This window comes from Rhagoletis pomonella, unplaced genomic scaffold (assembly GCF_013731165.1).
Source record: "Rhagoletis pomonella isolate Grant_MI unplaced genomic scaffold, Rhpom_1.0 Rhpom_scaffold_00005, whole genome shotgun sequence".
Taxonomy (NCBI): Eukaryota; Metazoa; Arthropoda; class Insecta; order Diptera; family Tephritidae; genus Rhagoletis; species Rhagoletis pomonella.
The window spans coordinates 30570843-30597129 of NW_023458559.1; the positions used below are offsets into that span (position 1 = coordinate 30570843).

General features: G+C 38.1%; 2 protein-coding genes across 2 annotated transcripts in view; one reads left to right on the top strand and one right to left on the bottom strand.

The window, feature by feature from the left end:
* LOC118740064 overlaps positions 1-26287 on the bottom strand; it is an 806655-nt gene that overhangs the window by 394502 nt on the left and 385866 nt on the right. The window lies entirely within an intron of this gene.
* Positions 22973-26287, top strand: part of LOC118740066 (dynein regulatory complex protein 1 homolog) — a 12034-nt gene continuing 8719 nt past the window's right edge. Inside the window, exon 1 of the mRNA XM_036471559.1 lies at positions 22973-23029. Coding sequence (XP_036327452.1) covers positions 22973-23029 — 57 coding nt within the window. The remainder of the gene's footprint in view (positions 23030-26287) is intronic.

Here is a 26287-nt window from a genome sequence, read left to right on the forward strand (position 1 = left end):
AGTGAAGTGTGCTGCGACATAAATGTCGCCCGTAGTCTACCGTACAATTGACCTTGTTACGTACGCTAGCACATATGCAACCAAAACACTCTTATTATTATTTATATATATGTAGTACGCCTAAAGGTAGGCACATATAATTATAGTTAGCCCCAAATGGCCGACGCATAGCCGATGCGTGAGTTGTTATAATAAGCGTGAGTTGTTATAATAAGCGCATGTAGTTAACAATATTGCCGGTAGCGAACTGCAACGACAACACAACCATTGATTGCAAGCGTAATTAAAAATGCAGAAACGAGCGCAACAAAAAAGCGACATGAAATAATTAGTAAGGCACTGTAAATCATGACAGGCGACACCGAGTGCGTGCAAGTGCGAAGTTAAAAAGCGACAATTAACTTACAATGCTTCCGGCTAGCGCGTTGCAAGCTTTGCATCAAGCGATTGCATTTTTAGGCAGGAAATTTGCTGCTTACACAGTTTTCGCTTTCTGTTGATTTTTTTTCGGTGGCTCAATTTTATTTCATTTTTTTTTTGCCTATTTTGCATAGCTCAATGTTCATTCAATTATAGCGCAATACGAATTTTTAAAGGTGCGCTCACATTTTTCGCGTACCAATCTACTCAACTAATCTCTTACTGCCTCGCAGCTAAATTTACCATGCGCCTCATTGGCTCAACGGATCCGCCCTTTGCACGTTTGCACACCTAACAAAATTATTGCTTTTAATGCAATTGCAAGTGCAACGCTGTGTTGCTGCCCCACTCGCTTGTTCGCCGACATCTCGACTTCATCTCCCTCCACTTAGTCTCATCCTACTTTTCTATGATCCTTTTGTTCGGTACGTCGTCTTTTTTATTGTTGGCTTTACGCAATTACGAACACCAACCGCCGACGTCAACGTCATTCCAAGTTGTTGACGCGCCTTTCACACGCCTACCATTTTTTTCGTTCATGCCTATGCCAATAACCTTGCGCTAGTGTTCTCAATTACCATAGCAATACTAGTTGAAACGCTACTTACCGTTAGTATGCACGAGTACGTACGTATGTATGCTAGTTGGAAGCAAATCTGGGTTGGGAGTTGAGTAGAATGGCAATGTTGTGTAAACGAGTCCATCAATGAACCAGGAAGTAGGTGCTTCATTTGAAATGTCGCGAAAGAGTTGCCACTTTTGGGAACAAATCGCACTTTTTCGGAGCAGAGGGAAAAACTATTCACCAAGTTTCATCTGGCGAAACGTTTGGTTAGTGAGTTTACTGTTTTTTGTAGAATCTCTCAAACATAGGAAGAGCTGTAGTACCATGCTTGATTTGAAATTAATCATACAAACCATCCAATTCTGTGTACTTGAAAAATAATCGAGCTTGCCTTTTTGTTAAAAAAAAAACTACTCCTTAAACTATGCCGATAAAATTGTGTTATATTTTACTACATTTCTTGTGCATATTTAAAGCGCTAAAAATCAGGTTTTTGCAGCATATTTTTACGCTCAGCTTTTAAATTTCTCATACTACATATCGCGCCCTAACCACCATAAGGACGTAAGCGAGATTTTTTTATAATTTTCTTTTTGATGCGGAAAAAAATTTCGTTTCGTTTTCGTCTGGAAGTATATATTTTTTTAATTTTGAATTTTATTTTTATTTATCAATTAATCAACGTACAAGATGTTTACAGACTATATAATATATACATACCTTTACAAGATAACACATAATAAGGGAAACCCTTATGACAATTGCCTTAGTTGTTAATTCTTAAAAGCAAACTTAGCATAAGAAAAATCGAAGTCTAAGGAAAATGCGGTCTTGAGGTTAACGCAGCTAAAACTGAGCTAGTCCTTTTAATCGCACTGCCAAGTATCTGGGAGTAATTCTTGACAGCAAACTACTCTAAAAGGCCATCGGTTTATCGTAGGGCTTCCCATCTAGAATAGTTCACTGGATCTACACTGCCATTGTTCATCCGATTCTGCTCTAGGGATGGTGGCCTAGCCTTAGTAAGACAACAGCGCTTAAACAATTTCGATGAGTACAAAAAAGTGCGGAGCTCTATACTCTCCCCCTACTGAAGCTCTTAGCGCGATTCTACATCTGCCCCTTCTTGATACAATTGCTCGATAAATAGCCGCTTTTGCAGCCTTAAGACTTAGAGAAGCAGGTTACTGAACTCGTGAAACATCCGGCCACTCGAAAATTCTAGCGACACGGGCGCCCATACCGATACCTACAAGTACTGACTACTGTCCACCATCAAATACCTTCACCAAAAACTATAAAATTACCATAACAACTCGAAAGGACCAGACCACACAGAAAAGTCGAGGGAGGAATTTTCTCAACTCATATGGGTGCCTGGATATTGAGATATTGAGGGCAACTGCAAAGCTGACGAATTGGCGAGGAAGGGCACGGTAGGTATACCAAAGGCCACTTTTAAACTTGGTGTTAGGAACTGCACCACACAAGCAGCAAACGAACGCTGGAGAAACCTCGCCTTCTGCTAGGCTCACTTGGCCTAATTACGATAAGAACGCACTCTTAGGGCTAAAACGGACCGAGGTATGTATCTATTCTCACAAGTCTAATCGGTATACATGCCTCGAGATTGAGAGTGACCACGTCAGACTACTGCCGCAGAAAATGCGAAAAAGAAGAGGAGAGTGTATAGCATCATAGATGGGAATGCCCCGATCTCAGCAGAAGATGACTACATACGCTCGGAAAGCCCTCTCTACAAGATCTTGCGGAGATAGTGCAAATCAGGTATAGAGCATTATCACAGTTCTTAACATCAACGAATTGGTTTGATCTCGAGTAATCTCGCATAATCACAGGGGAACGAAGATTGCATATGGTATCACAATGGGCCTGTCCTTGACTTTAGTCTAAGGGGGAGTCTCTCTCTCTAGCCATTTCAACGTAACCTAACCTAATGTCTGACAGACACCTACCTGTGACGTATTGTAGAATGCTTGAATGCTTACTCAATATCGGCAAAGCACAAATCACTGTCTGTCCGCACTCAAAATTACTTTGGACCTCTTTCCTCAAAGACTAAACAGCTGTGCCCGTAGACCTTTCCAATCTATATTTAAACGTATATGATATCATCCTGCTTGATTTTCATAGAGAGGTATCTCACTTTTCGACTTTTAGAATTACGGTTGCGTGCTGACCTTCCACACCTCAGAATCGTAAGGTATAGGCAGACAATCACAAATTATGTATACTAGGTCTGGCAGTATGAGCTTCTTACCCTGCTTGAAGCACTGGGCTGAAGTTGTCTACTCTAGAGGCTTTGTAGCGATCGAGCGTCCGAACTCTCGGAACTCCGTCTCCTCTTTAATGGAAGTGGCAACCTGTATATGGGCAGAAGGTAGAGCAAGAGCCCTCAGCTATTCGTTGCCTATAAAAGTGCCTCAATGGTACCGCTGGCTGAGGCTTTGTGAAGTCTTGCAGCATAGAACATTGTGAAACTACTTCTCCTGGCTTTAGATTTTAATGCTGCATATTTTTAGACACAACTTTTATTTATTGAGAAACTATGACCGAAACACAGCAAAGAGATTTCTAGACTTTCACAGCAAAGCTCCCAGTCGTACCATTTGGCAACTCTATACCGCTGCAAGCTATTCACTCATTGAATATGCAATACTGTAGCATACATTTAGGCTATATGAATAGCATTTTAATTTATCCACTACGTCGTTGACATTGCACTACGTCACTTGCCTCGCCTAACTATACACGCCTGCTACTTTCCATAAAAGCCCTTCCGACGCGCGAAATCATTCTGAGCGCGCATGCCACATATTTTTCGCATACATATTTAAATTTTATTTTTTAATTTGCGACAATCAAGGTGCAGTAAAATCACGAGCTGCAGCATGGCATTTTAAAATTTGCGCACTAATTGCCAGGTCGCCTGTCTCGTTGCTGCGCTGAACCAGCGCCCAGTTGAATCAAATGAGCACAGGTCCACCCAGCTCAGCTGCTACGATCGGGCAATCAGGCCAACAAGCAATTAGGCTAGGCAGAATCGGCGAAAAGGCAATCAGTAAGACAAAGTGCAGCTCTACGCGCAGTGTGGAAGTGCATGCGAGAGGCGCAGCGGAAGTGGCACAAAATGAGTGCAGTTCAATGTGAAAATGTTTTAATAAAATATGCGGTGGGTGGCAAATGTAATCATACGCTTGTCATTTGCTTGCACGCGCCAATGACATTAGCTAGCTGCGCGCTTGGTTCAAAAGAGTTTTTGTTTTTACTGTTGCAACCTAGTTGTTGTCGGCAATACACTTGCCGCTTGTTGCAATTTGGCCGGCAATCAACGTTGATTACTTGCCTGAGCTGCAACCAATTTTCGTACGTAATGTAAGCGCGCGTGTAGAGGCGGTGCAGAGTAATTTTCGCGAAGCCATCAACAACAACAACAACGAGGAGTCCATAACACATAATCCGTCAATTAACCTTACGGCAGCAATCACTTAGTGAACTTGCTATGCGCTGCACCTTGTAATCCTCATTTATCGCCGCGTTCTCTCATCGCTGGCTCATTTACTTTCGCTGATTTTTCACTAACGAAATAAATGCCTTTTGGCGTGACGAAGTGCACATCCGCAAAAGGGACTGCCAAAAGCGCAATTGCTACTGCCACCTCTTGTCTCTTCTACTTTTGGCACCACGCTACTTGTACGCCCCCTTCGTTGCTGCTGCTGCTGCTGCTGTTCACTTTGTGTGCAACGCTCACCCCTGCAGTTGCACTAATTGTGGCGCAACCCATGCTGCTCCAATCTTACTGCCTCTCTGCTGTCTACTAACAGCGCTGCCGTCTTGCGTCAACACTCTGTCTGGTATGTTGAAAGCGCTGTCAGCAATGCCGATAGCAGAGTTGTGGCATGAAAGTGAAAGGCAGAGGCCAGCGCTCTCTCACTCAATGTTTTTTTCGTCTACAACACGCTGCCGACTGCGCGCCCTCTTTGGCGCGAAACAGAGGAAGTTAAAAGTGGGCCAACGCTCCATTTACGCTGACTTGCCCGCAAGTGGTAAACGATATATGTACATACATACTTGCAGGTATAAATGAGTGCGTGTAAGTTTTTCTTGCAGATGAGAGTGTGTGTTATGGCACGTGCGGCACTTTTCAGGTTGTGCTCTTAGCTTTCGCACACTTACTTTGACTTTGAAAAGTTTTTGCTTTTTCGATCGTTCATTGCATGCGATTTTGTTTGCGTGATTTTGGCTGAAATTACGTACATACATACATGCATATGTAGATATGTATGCATACGTTTTTGGGAATGTGTGTATGTGTGTGGAGTAATGTAATGTGAAAGCAAAATCGATGGTAGAATGCGATTCATATCGATAACTTTTAGAAAACCTTAAGGAGGTACACGAAACGATAAAAGCAGGTTTTTTGGATGGTCGACCTGGAATGACTCCAATCTTAGGAAAAATGCCCTCATGCATTCCCTTCTTTGCTCCTGTAGACAGCTCAATGGCTGGCAAAGGCACTGCATGTGCAAACTTTGGACCCAATTTAAGGATGTCAGTGGAGCCCAATGTTTTGAGTTTTAAGCCTCCTTCAAGCAAAGTTCTACGTTCTGCGTGAAGAAATTTCGTAATCTTTAGTGACAGTCAAACGACACTCAAGCTTCTTCGTTTAAATGAATTAAAACCCGGACTCTTTTTTTCAAACAGTTCATCTTTTCTGAGCTCTTCGGTGCTTAAGCCTTATTGGTATTGTTTTGCCACAGCCTTCATGAAAAGCCTTATTGCCTTGTAAATGTCTTTGTTCCCAGCTAAGGATTTTGTAAGCCCATTTTCACAGTGCAGAGCTAACTCACACACGGTAGTTAAAGGCAGATTTTTAGTACGAAAATCTACGTCTGTAAACGCATTCGACTTTAGAAATGCTATCACATGTGTATGACTCTGGAAATTTAGAGAGTTTTCGACAAGACTGCGTTAGCAGGGGTACATTAGATATAGATTTTTGTACACTTGGTTGGATCATCACCTTGTATCGTGGACGTAGTGGATGAAACACTGCATTACGGACTGCCACGGGATGCCTTATGATATCGCAGGAACACCAATGAGGCCCAAATTCTCCCCGGAGTACAACACTATGTTGCGAATTCAGTTCCTAGCATGTGCTTCAGATGTGGGCACCCGAACAAACACCCGCTTGCAGCAGAGCCCTCGCCCAGGTACGTCAGAAGGCACCTATACGAACTTGCGGACGAAGTCTAGAGGTTCATAAAACAACCTTTGAGCCCTTTCAAATTCACAGGGAGTCGGATGTGGACGAGACGAAACTTCGTCTGCCTCGAAATACTGGCTCCACCAAAGCCCAACTTCGCTCCGGATACTGCAGCAGGTTAAATTCCACGCTTGAGTTGTCACCGTTTCGATTAAAGAATTATCGAAAATGGTTTGACGGTATCCAAAGTTATCCGGTAACTAATAAAAAAAAAAAAATATAAAATACTCCGACGAGTTGATAGGTGGCGCAAAAGTCGAGACGTTCAGAAAATCTGTATTTATTATACGATTTTAATGAAATTAAAAACATATAACGCCGGTGTGATGAGAAATATTTGTACGAACTATAAATAATTATTATTTGTAGTTCGATTTAGATGAAACTAAAAATGTGTACTTTATTTCCAAAAAGTCAATTTGGAAATGTATACTGCATATATGATGAGAAATACACTTACCAGAAATAAATCGATTGGATGCCTCTACATATTGACGAGATATCCACAAAATCCATATTTAGGTATGGCTCGATTTAGTTCAAATCGAATAAGCTTTGTGTACTTAAAATGTTTGTTATATATGTACATAAGAGCTACCCGAGCAAGCCTTTATATTGGTAGCAGAGTTCAGATGTGTATTTAATAGAAATTTTCTAAGTTTGAGTTACATTTGCTAATTAAGTTTTCAGTAATAAAGAGCCTTTGAACATCGTTGTTTTTTTTCAAGTAGTAAGCTATGCAGACGGCTATCAGCTAGTATATGTATATGTATATATGTATATGTATATGCATATGCTAGTATATGTATCAGCTAGTTTTCTCTAAACCTACCTAGTTTTAACACTGAAGCACACGATTAGTTGAAAAATCATTCACACTGTCGATTTTTAAAAAGGCGAAACAATTTAATCTTCAATTTCTCTGTGTAAAAGCAGATTTTAATACATGTAAAGTAATTATAAATCGAAAATTCGATTTTTTTCTTTGAATTCGTATCTTATGTCAGCAATCGTAACTAATGTGACTTCTAACTGGCAAAGGGCGAAAAAAATACAAATTTGTTTATAAAATCAACCCCGAAAAAAACGCTGTTTGCACACTTCATTTTTTCCTGAAGTTATGAATGCACCATAATGTCTCTCATAATTTTTATGCTTTCAACTATAAAGTATATATATTCTGATGAACTTTACCTTATTTAAAATGTTTAAATCTAATAAATTTGGTGATATGCCTCTCCTTGCACTAGCAAATTTTCTGACTAACTTTTTTATATGTACATAGAGTTCGTACAAATGCGAAAACGTAAATGTTATCATAAACTTGTACAGGAACATTTACATTTTATTTTTACTTCTTTTATAACTTAATTTCAAAATCAAACACAAACCAGCACATACACCCTTGCATATATACATATGTCTATACCTAAACACTCAAACGCCCATAAAATCATGCAATTGTTGAAGAGTGAAGGGGAGAAGCTTACTAAAATTTGTATTGCGAACGTAAATGTGCTTTTGTGTTACAATTATGGGTGTATTCCAAAACGTTAAAATACAAAGCATCAGTATCTTTTATTTACTTCCAAACCTCAGTAGATTGTAATGTCAAATGTGCACAACCACGGTTAGCTGCTAGTTTTCAACTAGGTTGCGCAAATTAGTATTTTTCTTCTAGTTTGGTTTAGAAATAAAAGAGACTGATGCTTTGTATTTTGACGTTTTGGAATGCACCCTATGTATGTATGTATACATGTGTAGTCCTTAAATACGCAAATATGTATATTTCATTATACTAGGGCACATACTTGCATGCATATTTATATACATACATATGTATGTGTGAGCTTATATGTAAGTTGTAAATGTGACCAGTAAACTTGTAAGCAATCAAAACATTGAACTTTTTCCATAAAATATTTGCATTATTCTCCTTTTAACTTGCTACATTTTGCTTTACTGCTCTGATCTAACACAGATTGGTCATCCTTTTGCTTGAACTAAGGACTAGCTCATTTACAGTTAACTTTATGTATTAGGATAACTCCAACTTTAACTTACAGTCGCAACGTGCAGGAAAGTGAGTACAGATATATACATACTTATAGCAGAGAAATAAAATCGTTTAGTTTCTAAGCACAGTGATGAAGTTACAGAAAAATTTTTGGCATAAATTGTAATAATGAACTTTTATAAATATGTAAATATGTACCAAGAAAGTGCGCATACAAACAAATTTAAAGAGATTTAAGAAAATATTTAATTTAATAAGGCGTAATGAAATTCTTTTTTTTTGAAAATTCATTTATGTGGACGCTCTAAATGTTTACGCGCCCCTAACTCCAGTTGAGGTTATTGCTCCGATACCCATTGTTATTGCCACAATTCAGTTCCTATAAGGCCAGTACAAAAGCGTTCGTCATATTTACATTTCAGTCAAGAGATTGACCTATGTTTTCAACCTCAAAGTAACAGTCGGATGAGGAGTTTTTCAGAGTATAATAAATGATATCATTGGCCAGTCCAGTGGATGCATGGAGCCTCGATCAATGGACTAAAGAGAAGCGAAACTCAGCTGTCGAAGCTTTGCCAACTAATTTACTAATTTCCTGAGTTTTTATTAATTAGAAGACTAAATAGTATAGCAGAAAACAGACATCGAGATTGTGAGAGTGATTTCAAAGCTGAGGAAAGGGAAGGTATTGTCATCACCGGATTTTAAGGAAATGGCACGGCACATCCTGAAAACCAATTGCATGAAGTTATACCTCTCGAATAGACAAAAAAGACACAGGAGCAACGTCTCGTCACGCGAAATAACCAGGCTTACTTTCTGAATTCTACAGCAAAGAGAAATGAAGTGCCATTCCTTATAAGAACTTGATAGCAAAACGTGTTTGACTGTTTTAAAATATGGGTGTCAAACGAAAAACGTAATAAGAAACCTTTAGTTTGAACATTCGGAGTATTTTCAGGTTTTAAAGGGTTGCCAAAAATTTATAAATTAAATTAAAATTACTTAATATGTTAAATGAATTATTCCAATATGGGTATCAACCAAAATGTTTTTGAAAATTCTTTCTTTCTAAACTACATATAGGAAGGTTGCCACCTGCTGAAAAAGACAAACTCCACTTGGGTTAAGGGAATTAGGTAATAGAAATATGTATCACAACATGGGCTAAAAAAAGAGTGAAAATTCTCTATTTCTTTGGCTGAGTGTAAATATATTGAGTTTTACTAAAAAAAATACGTGTAATCGAACACGCAGAAATTTCATACACAAAGCGAAGCGGATGAGGGAAAGCTAGTATACATATCTATATGGCGCTCAACATCAATGCTCCATCGGATGAATGAAAGGACGATATATTCTCTGAGGTGTCCCCCATCAGCTATGTAGCTGCGGTTGTGGCGATTTCGACGAGGGAATAAATTTTTTTTTATTTTAATATGACTTAACAGAATTACGAAGGAGTGAACATTCGTAAACATTTACCACTGTACCCTCTAGCGACCAACAAGCAAAGTTCGTGCTATCCAGCAAGGATACAGGAAACGAGGAAACCCATAAAACAACAGGTTGTAATGGAGCATTTTAATTTACAATCTAATAGTCGATAATTACTTTATGGCCAATGAAAATGAAATCACCGATAGTAACTACGTAGTACAACGCTAAAAGCAAACAAAAGCAAAATACGCAGCAAGTGAGCGAAAATGATTGCAAATTTCAACACAAGTCAGCGCATTTTATAGTGAGACGAAAGGAAATTAATTGAATGGAAATGAGTGCAGTTGAGGTCTGCTGGATTGCATTGCGTTGTATACAGATTTTCATTACCACAGCGCGATGGTGGTGTTGACCCACATACTCTATTCATGTGAGTCGAGCTGCCGACTAGTTACTCGAGGCATTCGTGTGGAGATTTGGTAAATTATTGTTGAGATTTACATGTAAAACAACGCCAACCCATTTCGTTAAAAAAGCAATTCACGTTGCTGGTGCCCTGAATGTCGACACGGACGCATTTATCGACACTCTTTAGCTCTTAATCTCATACTTACGTGTACATTAGGGTGCTCCAAAATCGCATGTGGAAAAGTCCGAATATTAATGCTCTCGCCAGCTATGATTGTTCTATATCGAAAAATATACCCCTGTTTTTTCGAGATTCAAAAATATTAAATGGTTTCGTAGAAATGGTATAGATTTCTTGGGAATCAAAACTTTTCGATCGGAAAACTTTGTTTCTTTTCAGGAGACTTCCAATTACACTACCCAATAGTTTATTTGGACGATTTTTATGGGTCCCCACTGCACCGATAAAGAAGTTTCACACATGGAAAACTGGGGGTGAGAGTATTAAGATTAGACTTTACTTATTTTGGACCATCCTAGTGTTCATACAACACTCCCGCTTAATGCGATGGCAAACGTGCCACTTGGAAGTTACGACTATTTCAACGAAGTGCCAATAAAGGAAACTGTTTGTTGTTTTAGTACTTTATAATCTTCGCCGCCAACTACTCTCTCCACGCAATAAGCGCTGTGGTGGCCCCTTCTTAATCAAATATTGCTAACTTTGCACTCAAACTTGAGCGTATGATTTACAAATATAAATACTTGCAATCGTATTTCGCTTTCATTTCTCATTGGCATTTTGCTGTGTTTTGTATATCTTCTTTTGAGTCGATAGAGTTGTACTGGCTTGCTATAGTATTGGTGACGTTTTTAGTGCTTGCAGGTTTTTAAAATCACGCCAAAACAAATGGTTAGTAAGAAGCAAGTGAAATGAAAAATAACACAGCTGAGTGAAATTGAGGGATAAGTACATAAGTAGAATGTAGGCATACACTGAGGAAAATATATACCTTAGGCTGCCTTAAGCTTTTAAAACTGGACATTATTTGTATTTTAAAAACCGATCAAAAACTTTAAGTCATTTTACAACTGGACATTAATTTTGGTACAGCAAAAGTCGGCATAAATTATAGGCCGTTTTAAAACGGGACATAATCGATTGATTATCTAAAAACTAGGCTTAAATTTTGATAAATTTACATACATACATTGCAGCGTTTAGAAAGTGGAAATCAATTTTGGATATATTAAAAACTGAACATAAACTTAATATCATTTGAAAACTGGACATAATTTTTTAATTGGAAAGCTCGACAAAATTGTTGACCACTTAAAGCAGGAACAGAAATTTTCCGGTTACCGAGCTTTATTCTTAGAGCGTTTTTCAATAATAAACACCTAGGCGTTATTGTTCATCTATTCCTTTTCTTATTTATTGTATCGACCTATGGAGGCATCCATCACTGGAGATTTTTAGCTACGTATACCATGACCTTAAGAATGGCAATACCTTCGATATTTGTAGACTCCAAATACTAACCCAGATTCATTATTGGAAGCACGTAGATGACCTTAGATCAAATGATATGGGAAAGGAAAAACAAATAGTTTTTAGGGGAACATGGAAAACTGTAGATAACATTTGGTATCACATCGGATCTAGAAGGGTTCTATTAGGCTCTAAAGCTAGCGAGTACAACAGGCATCTCCTTTTTCAGAACTCTCCATACTTCGTTGTAGACATTAACTCCGCGATCAGGCCTTTGTAAAGCTTGCAAGAAATTTTCCGATACTTTGAATTTTTCGAAAACCTTTCCTGTAATATGACACCAATTTGACTACAAACGGAGCAGAAGGTGCATACGTCTAGGACAGCGATTATATTTGTCTATAATCTTGGAGTTGAATTCGTGCAACTCCAAGAAATCCTAAGTTCAGCCTTTGGAATAGGCTTTCGTTAGGCATCTCAAAATAATGCCACCTAGTGGAACAAGAACCTCAATAAGCTTCGGCGAAAGGTCGGGAACTACTTCCCCGCATACAACATTTAACTCTGAAGATCCCAACAGGCTTCTTGCCGGGAGCACTGTGGGGTAATCTTGTTCCTGTTTGCCTACAGTAGGCCCTCAGACTGTACCATTCGAATGGCCTTTATGCTTTTAAGAAACCAGACCGGACACCGCTGATACCCCGGAAAATGAAAGTAGAGTTTGTTTAAAAACTCACTTTCCAGGCTGTATTCCTCAAATCACAAGCCCTTTCGTAAGTACAGCGAGGATTAGCGAGAAGTGTTGTCAATAAGGAAAGGTTTCGGTGCGACTTTACAACTTTGAGTACATACAAGTCCCCTGAACTAGATGGTATTTAACCATTTATGATGAACCAGAACGGAGGGGATTCATATCCACCTTAGCCAGAGTAGAATTATATTTGTTGCTTACGTACTATCATCTTGGAAAATGGCAAAGGCGTTTTCATACCCAATGCGTACTTAGATAATCACACATAGGCGTTTATCCCCATAAGCCTCAGCTCCTCTCTCATCACAAAAACTAATTAACTTTCCCTTTAGAGAGACGTGCCTCAAGGTCAAGCCATACAATTATCAGAGAAAGACTTAAAGTTTGGTACACTAATGAATGCAAGCTTTATAATGGCATTACTAGCGCTGACATCATTTGAACCTGGATTTCAGAAAAGCACTTATACCTAACCACATTCGAGGTGGAAAGTTTTGCAATTCTGAAATTTGTGCCCGCATAAGTTTGTCTGTATCGAAGGGTTAATTATGTAAACATCACATCAGATTGCAAAGCAGCATTAGCAGCCTGAGACACATGGAAAACGGTGACAAGGCTAGTAGGAAAACTTTTTTGCTGGACAAGATTACACTAGAATAGATTTAGAGGAGGGAGAAGATCAAAACAATCTATTGTAATAAACCTCTATACGACTACAGAAGTTCTGTGATCCACGTATTCCTAAGAAGCCTTGCGTGGTCTTTTGTCTGAATGCCATTTAGGTCGTGGACTTCTAGGAACGATGATAGGAGCGAAGTCTGGTTCTAGTGAGCGCTTCACTGTGGTACATAATGTGCTTTGCCCTTTCTGTTCTTCGTTGCACAACCTACACTGATCAGAGTTAACAGCTCCTATGTTTGACAAATGTTTAATTGCCTTATAGTGGGCAGTAAGAAAACCTGTAACAATTCTTATGTCATGCTCAGAGAAGGGAAGGAGTTCTTCGGTCCTGCTTGTTGATATATCCGGAATGAAGGTACTTAGCCTGTCTAATACCGTCCGTATATGTCCAGTAATGTTGGGCTTCGTTCTTCATCCAGATATAGTAGTTTCGCCTGACGGAGTTGCATGACAGATCAGTAAAGGGTCTAGGGCCTATGAATCCCTTCGCAGTCCCTTTTCTGGCAAGAATATAAGCCACTTAATTGCCCATTACTTTAGTGTGTCCCGGTACATATATGAAGTTTACCCGGTTCCTGGATGCGATAAGCATTAAAAGCTGAAGGCAGTCCCACACCAGCTTTGAGGTGCGCTTTAAGAGCGAGAAGCGCCGCTCTGCTGTCCGAGTGTATGTAGATGTGTTTGGTGGTTGCCCCACTTTCTACATAAGTACTGCCTTAGACATAGTTCAATGGAGTGCACTTCGTGCCACGCTGGTGGAAAGAAGCCACCTGGGTTGCATGTCGTAACCTCCTGCTTCGACGCCACGGTCAGTCTTCGAACCGTCAGTGTACCAGATGTGGTTGTCTTTCCGGGATTTAGGACGTTCTTTGTCCTGTCGAGGAAAAAGACTTTGAAGTTCTGTGTAAAGTTAAATCTCGGCCAGGCGCACAAAGCTAATGCGCGGCTCATCTTCTCGTTTTATAACCCTTAGGTTTGAATGGTGTATAAGGTTATTATTTTCTACATTGTTCCCTGAGATTAGCCTTGCTGTAAACAGTAGAAACAATGGGCCTCATGCATAAAACGTGGACTTAAGCTCAGGCTCAGTTTTTTGCATTGATGAAGTGAGCTCGAGCTCAAGAATTTATATAGAAAATCGAGTCGGCACTTAAGCACATTTTTTATGCATGAGGCCTACTCTCTTGATTACAATGTGCAAGGAAGGCAGGTAAAGAAACCCCTCAAGAGCCGCGGGTGGTGTTGTTCTCATCACGCCAGTGATGCCCACGCAGGATAGTTGTTGTAGTTTACTGAGTCTGGCCTGAGTGGATGTCAATTTTGCTTTCTTCTATCAGACGGGTGCAGCATAAGTTAGAATGGGTTTGGAGATGGCATCATTTATACACAGCAGGTCCAGAGAGAGACTCTGACATTTTCAATACTTTTTGTCTAGGTTCGGATTCCATGAGAGCTTGTTATCAAAGATAGCCTCTACATATTTGACCTCTTTGGAGAAGTGCATCTTTTCTTCTTGATGGATGGTTCTAGTTATTTGTCCCTCTTCCTTTTCCCGGGAAAGTGCATCTTTCTGCCTTGATGGAATGGTTCTAGTATTTTTATGCTCTTAATTTTCCTGGAAAAAATCACTATGCTTGTCTTCTTGGCATTTACATTTAACCCATTATTACTGCACCAATTGGCGACTATGTTTAGAGCATTCTGTGGAAGGTTAAAGATAGTGTCTTCGAACCTACCTCTGACTACGATGCGAATGTCGTCCACGTAGACAAACCAGCAAACCAAGCGCGGATACTCTTACAAAATGCGGAGCCCACGGGGCCTTTAACGCTGTTAGTTTTTCTGTGACCAATACAAGGGATACACGACAGAGTTTCTAGGGCTTTCAAGTGGATGCTCGCGCTTATTGCGGAGCACAGCGCAGCTTTTTTAGCCGTCAGCTTTTGTGTGGCCCATCCGAGGGATGCACGACAGAGTTTCAGTTGCCAGCTGGAGTCCATCTGGCATTTGTTAAAATGTAAAAGGCCAACTATGGGACTTTCTTTCTGAGAAGACGAACTGCCGGTGCTGAGGGGGAGTGGAGGAAAAATAGCGTTAGATTTACACACCTTTGAAAAACTGTTATCGGCTACATTCAGAATATCTCTTCTAAGGTGCTTAATTTTAGAATAGGCTAAGGTTGGATTGATGTACTAAGGGCTAAAACAAAGTAAATACTCGTAGTAATTTGGAGTACCTTTACCCAAGATCGGTGGAGCGACAATTTTGGGATTGCTGTAGCGAGTTGCCTACGCAAGGATGCGATAGCGATACAATATTTGTTGATAACTCGCTTGAGAATAGGCCCATGGGTTGGGGTAGCAAAAATTAAAAAAAAAAATCCCAGTGTATCTAAACGCTGCAAGAATTTCCTTCAAGGTAGCATGTAAGTATAGTAAAAGTACGCTCTCGACAGTACTAGAGTCCTGCACGTCTAGTGGTCAAAACAAAATCATGTAACAAAATAACAACAACGAAATATAACAGCAACAAGCAGTCAAAAGAGCGACTGAAAGGTAAAATGCAAAAGGAATTCCATGCATAAATACTTCTACAAAAATACGTGTATAGTTTGTTGGAGAATGCGACCAAGACCGGTCAAGTGGACGCTTGCGATAATAACCACAAAGTGGACGCGAATGAAGGTAAAGCAAGTACGTGAAGAGTATACTAATACAAGAAAGAAAAATATTCAAATTTTATCGATTTCATGATTTTCGTGAACTGCTCCAGTTAGGCGAGCACAAATACATACTTATATACATACATACCTGTATATTGTACATATAGAATATGTATTGGTATGTGTGTTTATGAATACTCTTTTAATTAACACAAATATTTGCAATGCAAAACAAAATGAGCTCCAGCTACACGCTATGAAATATAATCACGAAAAGAAAAATTTGAAAGAAACTTGGAGGTGAGTGAGCGAGATTTAGGGAGCCCGCAGGCTGATAAAGCGATAGAGGGAAAAATTATAAACATAAAATTAGAGTAGGTTAATGGTAGCGACGACGAGGTCAACATACAATAAAAGAATATTTAAAAGTGTGGCAGTTGACATTTTTTTGTTTGCCACACTACAATCAATGGACACGGGCACGAACTTACACACACACACTCATAATATTTTAATAATTTTCACGACATGTGCTACTATAATTTGTGTAGAGAAAAATCTTTCTAAATACTCACCTTGAACGCCTTAAACGAGGACACCACATAGGACGCGCCATCTTCCAGCTCATCCAAATGATACTTGCGATCACCATCCATTGAGAAGACATACCTTGCACCACGCGGCAAATCCATTTTCGGCGAAATCTTATCCAACAAACTATCCAGCGAGGTTATATCACGTCCTGGACGATAACGCAACTCAACGCCCGGAAAGAAGGGATCCCCATTGCGATAGAAGACCACACGTCGCGCCTTCCAGTACGAAAGATTATTATAGCGACTAGCGGCGCTCATTGCGGAATTCAGTTGCGCATTGGATGATAACTCTGGCCGGGATTTGGAGCGTATCAACGGCACCACAGGCGGTTGTTCGGAATTCTCGCTCATATTATCAATGTATGTGGGACTGAGCGCACGACTTTGCCGGACACTTGCCGGACCGCCGACAATACCGTTACGCTGTTGCCAATAATCACCAATCGGTCCACCACCACCTATGCCACCAGCTGCACCTTGTAGCTCATAATCCTCATTGTCACTGTCGTCCTGATGACGCCGCTGCTGGTGATGCTGTATGGTATGAAAGCTGCTGCCGTCACGTCCAATGCCGCCGCGTGGACTCTTAAGCGGACTACTGCGATTGCTGCCGCCGCTATTATCGTGTGGATGATTACTATTATTGTTGTTGTTGTTGTTGTAGTGATAACCGTTGGATTTCGTGTAGTTAGCGTTAGCGTTATTGTTGTTGTTGTTGTTGTTGCTGTTATTATTATTATTCGATTCGTTAAACTGTTTGACCGCGCCGTATGCTGAAGCGTTACCATCGAACTGTGCGGCAGAACTAATTTGTGCCGTTGCGTTGCCATCGTCCATAGCTGTTGGTGGCTGTGACTGTGCCCGTGCCGGTGGTGAGGTTGTTGGTGCTGGTGAAGGCGAAGGCGAAGGCGCTGGCTCGTTAGCTGACACACCGTTGGCCATGTTGGATGGCTCAGCAGCCCCATCCCCAGCTTCGTTGGCGGACATTTGCGACAAAAGGGTGTTGCTGTGTACTATGTATGTGATTGATATTGTTGTTGGTGTTGTTGTATTTAATCGCCCACTCACGCTGTGCTGGCAGCTTAGATTTCCGTTAGCGTTTGCTGCGAATTCTTGTGGTATTTCTAAGCACTGCTTTGCTGCGAGAACCCTCACAGATCCTCGCCGAATATGGTTGAGGTTTTAGATGTTTTTTCTCCCTCTTGACTTTTGACTTTGTAACTGCTATTGAAACATTCGTGCCACGCTCACATTTGCGTTTTCTCTACTTTTTTTTAGCCTGCCACCTTAAGAATCTAGCTACCACTCCCGCGTTCCGCCTCACTTTCACTCTCAGTATTTTTTTAGCTCTGAAAGTATTTCTCACTTTCGCTTTTTTATTTCGCTCTTTAAAGTTTAATTATTGTACTTTATTCCTAATTGCTTCCTCTCTTTTTTAGTAGTTTCTTACGAGTACTTAGTGCAGATATTTTAAGCTCTTGCTTTAGCTAGACGCTAGCAATGATTGAGAGCGTTAACTCAATGCTTTCGCGATGTGTTTAGCAGCTAACTTCAAGTTGTAAACGAAGTTAAGATTTTCTACTTCGGCTGCCGAAGAAGCACTTGGCGGGCACGGTTGTCGGAGCGCGAGCTGCGAACTTGAGAGCGCGAAATGTCTTTTCTGTCAGCTGTTGGCGTTTTTGTTTTTCTTTACTTTATTATTTCTCGAACTGTGTTTTGTTGTGCTGCTCTGTTTGTATTGAAGCCAAGCAGATTTTTGCACCAGCTTTTCGTGCTTTTGTTTACATAAACAATGTGCTCCTGTTGAGAGGCGTGAAAGCAGCACTTGTGAGATTTGGTGTGCGCTGAAAAGTTAAATTTATTGCTGCGTGTAGTATTTTGTTGTTGCTTACGGTGTTATGTTGCAAACTTTTTTGTTTTTCAATTCTTGTTCTTTCTACAATAATATTCTTGAGGCTTGACTCCGGCTTTTTGGTTCATTTTTAGTTTTGTTATCGCCTTGTCGAACTGTCTTTTTATTTCAGTTTTTTGTTGTTGTGCTTTTACTTCTGCCTTTGAGAAATTCCCTTATAGTTCCTTTCTTTACCTTATGGCACTACTATGCTTTTCATGCATTTTTTTTTATCGTTTTTTTGCACTCTCTTTCACCTTATAAACTACAACACCTTCACTTTGTCTTGCGGCAAAGTAAATCACTTCCCTCTTTTCCTTTAGCACACTTTTACACACATATGCTGCTATACCCACACAGTTTTAGCAAGCCTTTAACGTATTGTGTTTTGTTGTGGTCTTAAAAAGGTTTTAAATGGTTTCACTGCGATTGCTCGATTCTTCAAAAAACACGCTCACTTTTTTGTTGAGTCATTTTACTTTGGTGCAAACATACAAACATGTGGACGTACTACTAACTCTAGCACCCCTTTACCAATATGCTAATTTAAAAAAAAAAAGTTGAGAATGAGCTCTTAAGAAGTTAAGTTTTTAACAGCAGCAAACTTGCTCAACAGTACTAAAGATGGCGCTGTGGCCGACGGCTTGGCTTATGCAGGCCGCTACCATATTGAAATGTCAATTTGTAGTTTTGAAGTGAAACTTCTTTGCGTTCGGTTGAGAATAAATGCAAACATTGCTGCAACGAATAAGCGACACATTCATTGGGCTCTAATTCCAAACGAAAAAGCTACAGAAGGAGAGAGCGGATGGCTGGGGTCGTTGGTCACGTTTAAGATTAACATTAAGATCGGGATTAAGATTGAGATTTGCATTAATAGGGCAACTCTAGCAACTGCCTTTCAACTCACCACAGTCTCTCGAAATACAACTATCTTAAAAGCTCTTTAGCTTTGAAAGTTTTTTGAAATAAAATAAAATTAAAAATATATACATATATTTCTCTTCTTAAAACAATAAAAACTAATAAATAAAGAAAATTAAATGAAAAATAACACCAAATAAAAATAAATAAAAATACTTTTAAAAACTAAATGAAATTAAAAACAAGTAAAGAATTTTAAGTTCGGTTGAAGTCGAAGAATAACTACCCGGACGTATTAAATATAGCAAAAAAGAGCTGTTCTGAGTAGCATTTCATTAGTTCTCGAGTTCTAAAAAAGGAAAAAAACTCCAGATATTTTTCCAAAAAAAATGTTGTTTCAAAAATTATGCTAAAGGCAAATAAAAAACTGCTCTGAGTAGCTTTTCAATAATTGTAGAATTCCTGAGAAGGAAAAAGAAAGTTCTACAAAATAACGAAGAAAAAACATTTTTTTTTTTTTGGAAAAAATAAAGTGCATTCAACAATTTATTGAGCTTGAGGCCGTTTTTAATGAAAAACTATCGTGGAAAAGTAACAATAATAATAATAATAAAATACTTTTCCACAATAGTTGTTCATTAAAAACGGCCTCAATCCCAATAAAATTGTTGAATATAATTGTTATAACAACAAAAACAAAAATAAAATTTTTGCACAAAAACAATAATTAAAACAGTTCTAGAAATCCTGAGAAGGAAAAAAAGTTCTGCAAAATTATGCTTTTTCTTCAAAAAGTCGAAAATTTAAATTTTTGAAGAAAATAGAAATTAATAACAATAACAAAAAAGTAAAATTTTCGCAAAAAAAAAATACAAAAAAAATGTTAACTCTTCTGAGTAGCTTTTCAATAGTTCTACAGTTCCTGAGAAGGAAAAAAAGTTCTGCAAAATTACGCGGAAAAACGTAAATTTTTGAACAAATTACAAAAAAAAAACAGTTCTGAGTAGCTTTTCAATATTTCTAGAAATCCTGGAAAGCTTTAGTTTAAGATTTCAAACATTTATAACTTCTTGCTTTTATAAGGCAAATACAATAATTCTACCGAGTTTAGTATAAATTGATAGAACGGTTACCGAGAAACACATAATGTTACCTTAATTCACTCGGTGGCCATTGCCTAGCGAGGGGCGACCGCTGTTAAGAAAAAACCTTTTTTTTATTTTTTATTGCGATGTTGCTTTGACCAGGGCTTGAACCCAGGCCTTGCGGAGCGGTAGCGCGCACTGCTAACAACTACACCACACCGGCCACAAAGTGAGGTATCAAATTAAAGGGCTTGGCCTGTAGATGTGCAATAACGTTTTATTTTTCAAGAAGAGTTGCCAACTGATAAAAAATTTATTTCAAATTATTTATAAGTTAAATCAATTATTACAATATGGGCAATAGATTAAATAAATTATTTCAAGCTTTGAAGAAACATTATTTCCAAACTACATGTAGGAGGGTTGCCACCTTATTTAAAAATGAAATTCAACTTGAATTAATGGAATGCGATAATTTAAGTACATACGTATCACAATATCGGTGTCGGACGAAAAAGGTGTTAGTTTGAAAGCATTTTGAACAGGGTTACCAGCTGTTTACAAAGTTTAATTTGATGCCAACGATAGGTTAAAGGAATTACTACAATATGGGTATCAATCAAAATGGCCTTGAAAGAAGTTTTTTTCTAAACTACCTGTAGGAACGTAGCCACCCGTTTACAAAATCAAATTCAACTTAAATTAAGGCAAGAAAATTTAAATATATATCCCGATATGGGTGCCAGACGAAAGAGGCTGTGGTTTGAAAATATTTTGAACAGAATAATAGATGTCCTGTGCCTTTTTAGATGTCAAAGACATTAATATACTAAGAGTGCCAGTTGCTGCCGGAATTCGGCCGTTGTTCTGGTGTTATAAGACCTTTGGAGAGGTTTTCTAACTTAGAGCGTCGTTTAACTTGTAAGGTACAAAATTACGTACTGGAAAATCGCATGGTTTGTAACTTAAACGTGAAAATTTTTTATATCATATAAGGTCTTTGGAGGACTTTGGGCATGACTTTTAATTGACAGGATGCATTCCAGTTTGTCGATAAATTTCGATAACTCGATACATATCGATAATCCAATGAATTTCAAAAACAATAAAATCAGATAACTCAACAAAACTCGATAGCTCGCCTAACTTCGATAAATATTGTTAACTGTGCGTTTGGAGGGCTCGATAAATTTTGATAACTCAAAAGTGTATATATCTTGATAAAAATCGATAACTCCATAAACTTCGGGTACTTCTATGAATTTCGATAATACGGTTGATTTTGACAGCTCCATATTTTTCGAAAGCTGGAAATTTCGATAAATGGATATATTTTTTAAAATTCCAAAAACTTCGGTTGGATATATCTGCAAAAAGTTAACTCGATAATTTCAAAGAGCTCGGTGCATTACGATAACTCGATAAATTTCGCTAACTGTATAACTAATGATAATTTAATACATATCGATGACTTGATAAATTTCATTAACTTGAGAAATTTCCATAATCCTATAAATTTTTATAGCTCGATAACTATCCATAAATTTTGGCAACTAATTATCTGTGTCTATAAAATTCGACAACATAATAAAGATTGATCAATTTGAATATTCCGATGCGCTACGACAAATCAACAAACATGGATAACTCGACAAAATTTCGATAACTATATACTCCGCTGATTCGATAAATTGCGGTAACTTGATAACTTTCGAATACAAATTATTATATTTCAATAAATTTTCACTTACACTTTCAGTTACCCTAATTTTTATGCATTTCCCATCGTCTTCATTTTCGCCTTTAACTTCAATTTGGCATTCCCTTTTTTTTGTCTTAATCGTTATAATTTATTTCTTCATCAGCACATTTGCTTTTATTACAAAGTTTAACTTCAAATACGAAGGAAAACAAAACAACTCAAATTGAACAGTTTGCAACAACAACTATACACGAATACTGAAATTTTTAAACAACGATTGTGGCCGTAATTTTCAACCAATTTTGAAACCAGATAATTTTTCCTCATCTACAGAAAAATACTTTTCCAATAATGTTCTTGGTTTTGAATCGCCAAACGAAGGCGGATAAAATTTAGGTTAGAGTATTAATATATTTTTTTTTATATTTACCATCGCACAATATGATTTCTAATTGCACTAAATTTTCATCTCACATTCTTTACCATCTACAATTGTAAAGATGCTTCTACTTACATGCAAAAGGCATGCCAGAACAAAATTCCCTACTCAGTTTTGTTGGTATAATGGTGGTGAAAAAAAAAAAATTGTACAGCGCAGACCCATAACAGCTTGTTACGTCCACTTTTTACGCTTACACATCCTGCTTCATTCACTTCCTTTCTTCTTTTTCCCTCGCTGACTGATTCAACCATTCACTTTACATCCTTGCAAATTCCTATAACTTACAGGTTAATGACACTTCCATTCCGTTCTAAACACTTTGCAAATTGAAAATTTCTCAAAGAGCGCACTAATGCCTTAATATGATTACTGGAAACGCAAATGTAGAAATTGTTTTAATTAATTCAATGTCAAAATTGCTCACTGTCGTTTCAGTATATAGCTTGATAAATAGTTGTTTAACAGAATTAATTTAATCTTAAATTTTATCACTAAAATTACGCACTGCACTTTGGTGAGCTATTTTACAAGACACTTGACGCGCCGCTTTCAACTTGTGTGGCGTCTACTGAGTTTGCCGGTCGAAATGATTTTGAAATTGCGTTTGTAGCGCACTTAGGCCTCAGATGGTTGCCGTGCACTCAGTCGTTCGGTCGGTCGGTCAAAATGCAAAGGTGTAGCGTCGCATTGCAAAGTGGTGGCAAAGCAGTGAAAGCGGTTGACGTAAAGGCAAGATGAGCGGGTGTTAAGGTGGGCAAATTAGCGCAGAAAGTGCTCTATGGGTTGGCGGAATGGTGGCGCGGCTGAGGCATGCTACTTACGAGTCACTTGGCGCAGTCCACAGCGCCCTAAGGCTCTTGTTGTTATTGTTTCCTTTTTTTTTGGCTTTTTGCTTTGCTACGCTTTGTTTTGTTTTTTGCGCGCCGTCAACGAATTGTGCCACCACCTCAATGGTCGCGGTAGTTTCAGTTCCGGTCGCACCATTGCACGGTGGGACCATTGCGAGGGAAAAAATAATTAGTTGAAGTTAGAAGAAGAGTGAAAGTTGTTACTACTTAAACGAGCATGAATTTAAAAATGATATACTTTAATACCACCTCGTTCTCCCGGCTTTAAATTAAAATGGTTGGGTGGTTTTAAGTGGAAGTGGTGCCGAAAAGGAACGATTCTTGTGCAATACAACTAGTGTGCCACCAAATGTAAAAAAAATATGCATTGAGCAAAAGATGACTATGATTTGAGAAATTAAAATTCAATTTTTATAATTTTTATTGGCACACTCGAGATTCATTTTAAAATTGTTTTATACATGAAGAAAGTAAAAAATATGTGCATAAGGCATACTGTGTAAAAATCTTCCACGCCAATATTTAATTACTTTTAAATTATATGAATTTTAAGTTAAGGCGTGTGAGTAAGCGTAGCAGCTGACTGTGTACTTTATATACACAAATACGAGTATATGAGCACGAGTTGTTGTTTTTACTTTTTTTTTAGTATATCTTTTTTAAATTGTCATTTAAATACAATTACACGATGGAATCCGTTTCTTTACGCAAAATGGAAGATAATGCATTGTCTAAGATAAGTGTGCCACCAAAGATACGTTTTTTGTCGTAAATTACAACTATAACAACTCGTGAGATTTGCTCTTATATGTAGAGAGAGAGGGAAAGTCATATATCATGTTGGCACCTAAAATTTTTATTTTTTTTTTAGTTTTACTTTGAAAACAAAACTAAAACAGGAACAGTCCAGCGCCTTCGTCTTGGTCTGTAGGCTGTATCTGAGACACAGCCGCTAAATTTAAACGTAGAATACGCGGTATGGTTAAGAGCACATCCAAGTAAAAAACGAAAGCATACGCTAAGAAAAAAATTTCGATAACAAAAGCGTTATAATATCGATAACAAAATCAATAATAGTATCGATAGCAATAAACAAAATCGATAAAATTATCAATAACAAAATCGATAAAAATTTCGATAACAAAATCGATAAAAATATTGATAACAAAATCGATTACAAAATCGATTACAAAATCGATTAAAATATCGATAACAATATCGACAAAAAATATCGTTTATTATATCGATAAGTTCCGAAAATATCGATAGCAAAATCAATAACAATATCGAAAAAAATTTCGATAGCAAAATCGATAAAAAATGTCAAAAACAAAACCGACAAAATATCGTTTATTATATCGATAAGTCCCGAGAATTCCGAAAATATCTCTAAAATCCTGAAATAGTCCCCAGATTGAGTCTCTGTCTATATATCTTTTCTCTATAATTACCTTTATTTTAATATTTTTTCCTCTATCTTCGTCTTTACTTTTATCGGTATCCTCATCCTCATATTTTTCTTTATATTTATCTTTATATTTATCTTTGTTTTTACTTTTATGTTTATCATATTCTTCTTCTACATATTCCCCTTCACCTTTGCCTTTTATAAATATTGCGCCATCTGTTATTCATAAGCCGAAATACCTACACACACATACTTTTTGTCTCCTTCTCTCAACTCCAGCCCATTGCAGAATGATGACGAAGTGATTTTGTATGGAAAATAATTTATGCCCATATATTTGAATCAAATAAGCATACTTAGAAGATACCAACCAATACTTCCCATACATCAAGTGAAAGGAAAAATCTTCTATTTTTGATTAAAGAAAACAAAAACAAAATTATTTTAGGGGTTTTCGAGCATTTTGGAAAAAACATTTGCTAACTTTTTCAACAATTTTTTGCATTATATACTCAATATTTGTTGAACTTAGAAAAAATTTGTACACGATAATATTCTATTGCTTCAAAGAACCTATATCCCAAAAATGAAAGTTTAACCTGCAAATCGTAAGTAGCTAGAGCACTTTAAGGTCTCAGAATTGACCCCAAAATAAGCCAATGTTTACCGTTGTTTCTACGACAGAAGCCGAATAGGTTTGGAATCATATCTTTGAAACGCCACACTTTTCTTTCAAATCGCTTCATTAGTTCTCGTGCAATAAGCGTTTTCGTAAAGCTCTTAAAATTACAACTATAACATTTGATCATAGCCTACATATCGAAACCTAAGACGTATTCTACGTCAAAAGTTTCAAGTTTTCTTACACGAACGAATAAAGGTCTATAGTTAGTTCCCTAGTTTGAACTGTTCACACTGTGCACTGCATGGCTCTTTGGACTCACATTTCACTTTCCAGCGGCTTCGCAGCAAGTGAAAGGCAAAACATAAACAAAACGAATAAAACAGGCAGCAAGGGTAACCGTAAATTCTACTAAATACATACATATTTATTTGTTGCACGCCATTTTTGGTGCTGTAATCGGTGCCGAAAATGAGGAAGCCCTAGGCTAAACCACAGTTACCCACAATTCTTTCACTGTGAACTCGCATGCTTCACGTTCTCAATCTTCTTCTTTCTACTCATTTCATTTGCTATTATTTTCTTACATTATTGTTTTTACTCGAATACTCGCTAGCCACTTTCAATTCATTGTTCAAGTGTTGCCCCATTGAGTGTTTGTTATATGAAAGTTGCATGCAACAAAGTAACTTACAGGTCACCATAACCGCCATTCTAACTGCGCAGTTGGCGGCCCATGCAGTTAGCTCGCTATAATATTTTCTAGATCTTTGTTATTGTTAACGTAAGCATTCCGTGGTGTCGGCGGTGTTTACTGCGACGGTTGCGGCTCTTTGGCATATTAAACGGAATTTCCATTGCGCAGAAGGCGGAGTAGCAGCATTGGGTTTATATGTTGGGCGCTGATTGTTCTTGTTTTTTTTTTTAATTTTATTTTGGCTGCGGTTTGTCACGCTCACTAGTCTGGACAGTCCAAGCGTGCCACAAATCGCAACGATTCGATTCGCCATATGCCGTTGCATGTCGGCCATTATTTGTCACATAGCCACATACTTCAGCTCAATCAAGTTAGCGGCGCTAAAATGAAAAAATGAAGAAAAAAT